This window comes from Etheostoma spectabile, chromosome 8 (genome assembly GCF_008692095.1).
Source record: "Etheostoma spectabile isolate EspeVRDwgs_2016 chromosome 8, UIUC_Espe_1.0, whole genome shotgun sequence".
In the NCBI taxonomy this organism is placed as follows: Eukaryota; Metazoa; Chordata; class Actinopteri; order Perciformes; family Percidae; genus Etheostoma; species Etheostoma spectabile.
The window spans coordinates 28886457-28894204 of NC_045740.1; the positions used below are offsets into that span (position 1 = coordinate 28886457).

General features: G+C 43.4%; 1 protein-coding gene across 1 annotated transcript in view; it reads right to left on the reverse strand.

The window, feature by feature from the left end:
* selenoo1 (selenoprotein O1) overlaps positions 1 to 5430 on the reverse strand; it is a 7109-nt gene extending 1679 nt beyond the window's left edge. The window contains exons 1-8 of the mRNA XM_032522591.1: positions 4733 to 5430; positions 4110 to 4313; positions 3830 to 4007; positions 3351 to 3481; positions 2881 to 3158; positions 1909 to 2077; positions 526 to 711; positions 119 to 275 (exon numbers count right to left, since the gene is read on the reverse strand). Of these exons, the coding sequence (XP_032378482.1) occupies positions 119 to 275; positions 526 to 711; positions 1909 to 2077; positions 2881 to 3158; positions 3351 to 3481; positions 3830 to 4007; positions 4110 to 4313; positions 4733 to 5286 (1857 nt within the window). The 5' untranslated portion in view covers positions 5287 to 5430. The remainder of the gene's footprint in view (positions 1 to 118; positions 276 to 525; positions 712 to 1908; positions 2078 to 2880; positions 3159 to 3350; positions 3482 to 3829; positions 4008 to 4109; positions 4314 to 4732) is intronic.
* Between the last annotated feature and the right edge of the window lie 2318 nt (positions 5431 to 7748).

Sequence of the window (7748 nt, forward strand, 5' to 3'; positions counted from 1 at the left end):
AATTTTGACGGGAAGACAACACAAGGGTTAAGTGAATTTTAATCTTGTATCACTACTTTTATTTTCTCTACTCAGGTGATAAACTGACATTCAGGTGTACGAAAGTAAAAGTCCTGACCTCAGAGAAATCTCCATTCTCAGCAGCCTCGATTGCGTTCTGGGCGATGTAGTTCCTGAGCACCACGCGGGGGTTGGTGCTGTCCATCACCGTCACCCTCTGCTCCTGCACCGCCTGCACGTCACTCTGGCCTTCCATCTCCCGAGCCAGGCGCTTCCTGCCGCAGTGGGGACACAAAATGCTCAGTCGGAGAGCCGAGCAATGTCAGACACACCCCACTTCCTCTTCTTTCTCTCTGTCTGCCCCCTTTATCAGTAACACTTCCACCCATTACCATCCACAAATCTCTTATCCGGTCCATGCAGTTCCTCCACCCTCTACACTTGTTTCACATGCCAGCTGTTTCTCTTTCTATCATTTCCTTAACATATCTCTCTTTATAGTATCCACCCATTATTTTGATTCACCTATAGCGTGTGATCCAGCGGCTCCACTCCTCCGCCTGCTGGGTTTTCAGCTCTTCCTCGCTGGTCTCCATCAGGTCTTTCAGTCTGCTGAGTCTCTCCAACTGCCTTGCGATCGTCGTCCGGTCTGAGATCATCTGGAACAGCGCTGGGTTGCTCTGAGCCATGGACAGCAGCATTGCCAGCTCACTGTCAACAGCAGACAGAAAACACACACGTCATGACCTTTTTTTGGCATGTGGGATAAAGCAGGGGACCAGTGCTGCAAGTACAGGCAAACCAGGTTTTAACTGTTGTTATATATGTTAAGGAGAATCTGAAGTAACAAGAAGAACTAGTAGGTTCTGTTCCACTGGCTACAATTTTACTCGCACAAAACACAGTTGTGTTACTATCATTTCTTTAGGATCTGATATTTACATCATACAATTTTCCCTCTAAGGCTTCCAAAAAAAGACCAGACATAATTAGCATCCTTCCACATGGTATTGTTGTACACACCAGTATTTTCTCTAGCACTGTCGCAAAACCCTGACAGTAGCAGTTTCTTTGCTATTACAAATGACAGGGACCCTGTCCTTGATTAAAATTACAGATTTTTTTCTGGGTACAAAACAAGTAACGTGGGTCTTGCCGTTTTTACATTTTAAGTTACATATTATATCTTTAAAGCTGCACCTATTCATATGATTTATGATGCCAAACAGAGCTGAAAGGAAAGTGTATATTAGACCAGGAACACAACTCCAAATGAATGCTTGCTAACACTAATAATAACTTTAAACTGTGATATTTCAGTTTCAGCAATATTTCCATTTTCCGCTGCACTGAACTAACCAAAAAACCAAGACTCTTTATAACCCTCAAACGGATGCTCTGTGGTCCATCAATTTTCACATACCCATGTACACAAGACCTATAATGTAAAGCCTTACTAGTGGCACCTGGAGGCTGCAATGTGCATCACACCAAACAAAAGTTTGGGACAGTTGGAGCATTTAACTACATAATTTTGCTTTTCTTATAATTTTACTTGAAGAAAAACCCAATTTTGTCCTAAGGGTGGTGTGAAAAAGACAGGCCATGAGCACATAACATGTTCTGGGGAGCGTGAATGTGCCCAATTACAGTATATAATAATAATAATAATCTTACTTCTTTTCTTCATCAGGGTCCAGGGTGTGGCCAGAAACATTGATTCATCTAGTGGCAACCATGAATATCCACAGCAAAATATGGTTCAGGTTTCTGCTGCATTAACCATTTTGTTCCCAAAAACTTACCATAAAATAACAGAACTGGCTTTCATTTACATTTCCTTTCTGTGATGGTAAGAAATAGACAAAACGCATATTGTAAAATATGCAGCATGCATGGCTAGCTCACCGTGGGTCCATGGTGGGTTTGTTGGCGGCCTTGAGCTCCTCTGAGGAGGCACACTGCTCCAGCAGGAGGTCTGTGGCTTTCTTCACAAGCTCGTCTTCACCCTCGCTTTGTCCCTCAGTGGGACAGGAAATCTGACTCAAGCTACGGAAGGTGTTGGTGAAGTCAGCACCTGCAGCAGGGGAACAGAAAAGGTTAGCCGCATCGTGGCTGGTATTTACTGGAGCACGGTTAGTGCACTGTGTCTGTGTGTGTGTTCGTGTCTAAATGTGGTCTGGAGACACCAAGTGTGGCAGGAACTACCCTAGAGGTTTTAAGCACTTTTCATTGAGGTTTGTATGTCTGTGGACAGATTTGTCACCGAGATAGCATCGCAAGCGCGAGACACACACAGTAAATGTTACAGGGGTGTAGTTGACGTCAAAGAAGGCCAAGTTTAAAACATGGGGGTGTCCAAGGAGGTAGAAAGTTGCCCCTGCAAGTAGCCCCCACAATTTATGGCCTAAATTTGGCATGGCAGCTGGTGTGATCCTATTGCAAAATGATCTCTGGTTATTTAAATAAATTGTCTTAATTAAATATGTTGTTTTAATGTATCCTTTCTTATTATAATGTCATTAGAATTTACACTCAATCTCTGTTATTACACATAGGCCTGAATTAGACAAACATTATGCCTATACATGCACTAATGAAGAGACGTCAGGGGGGGGGGGACTGTCCATGGAAAGGCGACCTGATCAGTTGGCCTTGCTTAAGAGCACCGTGGCAGTGCCCAGTAGCTACCAGTCCACCACCATACTTTGGTCCATACAAGGTTTGAACCAGCAACCCTGCGGTTCCCAACCAAACACCCTACTGACTAAGCCCCCCATATGCAGTACTGAATGTATGGATTGCACCCTCAAACTCGTTGCCTCTCCCTGGATTTAATGCTCTCTCGTCAGACTGATCCTATACATCCTGCCCTCCCACCTGTGTTGTGCATGGTCTGCAGCAGCTCAGTGATCAGGATCTCGTCCTCGGGCTCGTCCTTCTTCAACAAGCCCAGCTTCTTCCTCATGTTCTCTAGGTAGAAGCCGTTATACAGGTCCAGGTACTCGTCCATAACGGCCTCAGCCCGGTCGGGGGGCAGCTCTGGAGCAAGAGCCTCCGCCAGCTTCACCAGGTTCCACCTGCAGATAGCCGGCTGGGCCTGGTAGGAGTACCGGCCGGAGTTGTCGGAGGCATTGCAAATGAAATCTGGGTCAAACCTGTGAGAGAGGAGGAAAGATGTTTTTCTTTAATCTGATGAGGGATGGAGACTCCTGTATGATGATGACGCTGCAGCAAAAGAAGAAGGCTCTTTTGACTGAAATATTAAATAACCATAAACCATACAGGACCAACAGAATGACTGAAGGATCAATTAAACCAAATGGCCAAAAACACTGCAAATGTCTGACCTGTCCATGAAGCCGTATGGACCATAGTCCAGCGTGAGTCCCAGAATGCTCATGTTGTCTGTGTTCAGGACTCCATGGCAGAAACCTACACACTGCCACAGAGCCACGAGTCGAGCCGTGCGGCGCACCACCTACAAACAGGGAGGAGACAGTCATTTAATATCAGTGGGTTGTACTGTATTCCCCAAAACATCCGCAATTTCTTACTAATTAGATGAGGGAAATGTCCAAAGTATCTATCCAGAGTTGAATGCCTAATCTCATATTGAGCATGTCACAGTGACTCAGCACATGTCCCTGAACCATCCACAGCAGCTTAACGGGATAAGAGGATCCAAATGTTCTTGGTAAGGTTAAGTCTTGAATTGGCTACTTACTTAGAGTAAACCTTGGGAAACATATTAGCCCTATATTCATTACTCATGTGCAATTTCACTGGCTCAAATGTGTAAAATGCATGGGAGAGAGTGTGCCCTGACCTCTTTGAAGAAAGCCACGTTTCTCTCCACCCTATCTGGGTGATTCTGCTTGATCTCAGGGTAAAACATCTCAATGACATAATCCATCATCCGACCTCGGATCTCATCACGTCCGTAGCTGGGACCCTGGCGGCCTGTGTGCTCGTCGGCGGGCTTGAAGATCTCAAAGGATCCAAACCTGCTCAGAGAGCGCAGAACTAAGACAAGCAACTCTTGCATCTCAAGAAGCTCAGGCATCCATCATAGATGAACGTGGGGGACAATGTGTGCACTGACTCACCTGAGGAAGGTGGGAGCAATTCGGACAACCACAGAGCACCTCTCGTGGCGAGGGTTGCCGCTGTAGTACACATCTCGTACCACCCTGCTGTCCGAGGTCACCACGGAGCCCGCTCTGGTGGTGGGAACACCCAGGAAGAACATCCCCTCGCTGCACAGGAACTCTCTTATACTGGAGCGCAGGACCTTACGCCCATCAGCTGTTCTATGGAGGACAGACTAGACAGAACATCACAAAGAAAGGTCCATTTTTCTGATTATCCAGATAGTTATGCTGGATAACCCATATCTAACCTGTGTCAAAGTGTAACTGTCCCTCTAAAACTCAACCACATGTGCCCTTTTAGATGATCTGTATAGCTTAGGTTCTTCTTCGTGTCTTTCTTTTCCATATTTACATACATACATATACATACATAAATATACACATATAAATACATACATACATACACATATCTATATCTATATATAGATATATATACATAGATATATAAATATATACACATACATACATACATACATATACACATATAAAGTTTATGATTGGTTCACATATCTCTCTTTTTTTCATAAGAGTTCAAGCAAAATAACACTCAAACTGACTCAAAAAACAACCCCCGGTACCTGGAAAAAGGAGTCACTCCAGCTCCTTTGACCTGGATCTCCCACCGGCCGCTCGGGTTTTCGTGCAGCAGTTTTGGATCTTGGCCGGGTGGCACAGTCACCTCCCCCAAATAGCAGGCTGCCCCGTCGCCCAGCTGCCCGGCGAACTGGCCGAACTGGTGGCCGCAGTAGCAGTGAGCTGCGGGCTCGGATCCGGGCATGACTTTGGATCCGCTGAGATACTCCGGCCCGAGCGGGTCGTTCATGACTTCCTCTCCGTTGAGCCCCAGCAGCGCCAGGGCTTCGTGGGACACAGCCACGAACCGGGGCTTGGTCAGCGGTTGCGGCTTCACCAGAGAGAAGCACGCTCCTTTCACCTGTCGCACCCCCGGCTCCTCGGACGAGTCCAGGGGAAGTTTCTTGAGGGCGACGTTGTCGAAGTCGAGCCGCTCCAGCGGGGAACGACTCATCGCCAGACCCATGTCAGCCATCCCGGCCGTACCGAGCAGTCTGAATGCGGACACACAGGGGACAACGATGCGTGACTGTCCCAGCCGAGGTCCTAAATAAGCCATCTAAACAAGGCCATCTGGCTACTTCCACTGGCGCAGTTAGCCTACATGTAGTCACTAGTCACGCTTTCGTAATCCTGCAAACAGCGGATGTTTGCGAGAGTCAGACAGACTGTGTTACATCATTACTTGTCCGGAAACACGCAGTAACGTAGGAACTAAAATCAATGTCAATGTAATTTAACAAATCAAGAATCACATTTTTCTTTTTGTAAATGTCATTGTTCTTAGACTGTATCGCACTTTAGAAAGTAGGTTTACAAACTGAAAATTAAGCAGTTTTTTTTTTGTTCTTTTTTGTTACAAGGTGTATGTTCTTCATTTTTTGTAAATTTGTGAAAAAAGTGATTAAGTCTTTTAGTACAATGGACAAAAAAAATTAACAAGTCAAGAGCTGTCATTATTTGAATAAAAAATATACAGTTATATAAAGTTACATACATTATTTTAATCAAACAAAATGACTGGAGTCTGGTCCATAGGAAACGGTGTTGCATTGCATTACATTTTAATGCAACAGGCAAAAAGAAGCAACAACATGTTTGAGGTAAATAGTTCATGTTTACCTAAAATCTTTTAATAATTAATTGCAGAAGTAGGGATTTTATGTGGTTTGTTACCAATGACAATACCACACAGGGTATAGGGAAACCAATCTGACAGCAAATACAGGCATTCATAGTTTTCACTTTGCAATTCTTAAACATACAATGGGAGATCAAACCTTTGGAAATGATGCTGGATGGAGACACACAATGTTTAAGTTTGACTGTATTATACCGAGGGGCTGAGAGACATGACTAGACAATATGCTTGTCTCTTACTGAAGCAAGAAAACTGAACCGAAGATAATTGGAAGACAGGTTATCTGAGTTAGTTTCATGTGTGACTTGCAAGTAGTTTAATTATGTTTGTGGCACTGCTTCATATTAAATAATAAGTCCCATATTAAGTAATTGGACCATTTCAAAACTTAAAGACAGCAAATTAACTCCTTTCATATCTCTTATGAATGCATCTATAATCTAATAATTCCAATAATACACAAAAAAACACTTAAATTTAAGATTGTAAATACCTGGAATTGGATGGTGGTTCATGGCCATGCAACCATGTAAATACCTTGCTGGGGCTGTTGAATTTATTGTGACATTTCCCTCTTAAAAAAGCTCCAGGGATGTCATCTTGCCATTTTTACATGTGCAAAAACATGCTCTGTATGATGGATACATATCAGTGTTGGTAACATAAAGCCTCAGCAGAGGAAGCAATCTGGGGGTCAAAGGCAGCAGTGATAGCAGTGTAAGGCATTACCTCCCAACTCTGACCAATCTAGACGGTCAGTTTCCTCTAAGTAGGCAAAACAATAACAGATTTCCATTGATGGGAATTCCTCAGATAAATCATTACAGTCAAGTTCAATAATGAATTTGAGAGAACCAATCAATCCAATTTTTTCTCCATCTAAATCCCATTTTACAATCAGACTGGCAACTGATAATGCATATATCATAAAAGTACCAACAGCTCCGTGCGGAGGTTTTTAGACATGTCTTTCTGTACAAGATGCATATTTTTGTGTCAAGTATGAATCCTCACTTACAGATGGAGCAAGTAAAAGCAAATATGTGCGGGTGCGTCATATTGGAGGTACAATAAAAGATAAATGCATTGCTCATCCTGAGGCACGTTATCCCGTCCTGCTGTATGACTGACCATAAAATGAAGTGTGTGAAGGGGCTATTTCAACTGAAGCCAAGACAAAACAAACTAGATGCTCTATTTTTCAGGGCAACACTATTTTATAAAACAGGCCCATCATATATTTATAGAAAGAGCAATTATTAGAAAATTGCATTGACCATTTGGTTGTAGTATACGTAAGATGCATATAACACATTTTTGCCATTCCACTTAGTTCACCATTAGCCCTTACTACTGCAGTATGAGGCACTTGTCTGTTGATGTGGGCAGGGCCGTACACATGGGAAATAATTGTGTCTTTGTGAGTTTTAAAGAATATGCATTTCAGATGGAAGATCCGGAAAATGGCGGTCAGCCTTCCAATTCAGACATTTACCTCACACCATGAGGATCACTCAATGCTCCAAGATTATTCCTGGATTGTATTTATGATTTAGGAGTATTCATAGTATACTCATATTTCTCTCACATAGACTGCTAGTACAGTACAAGACTCTCTTATAAAGTGCTGGACTTTAAATGGGCCAATTACCTAAAATACTAGCTGGCACCAAAAATCAGTCATATCAGTGCACGTGACTGATTGCGATGATACTTGTCAAACTGTCATTTAAAGCAATGGTGGGGGTCAATCGATTCAAAAGGAATTATTGGCATTTGTCAACCTTACAAAATAAATCATTTGCACAAAATATGAAAGAAAACAAAGAGTACTGTCGTGGTTTCTTTGGCAGTACGGCCCTGCTGCGTCTACAGGGACA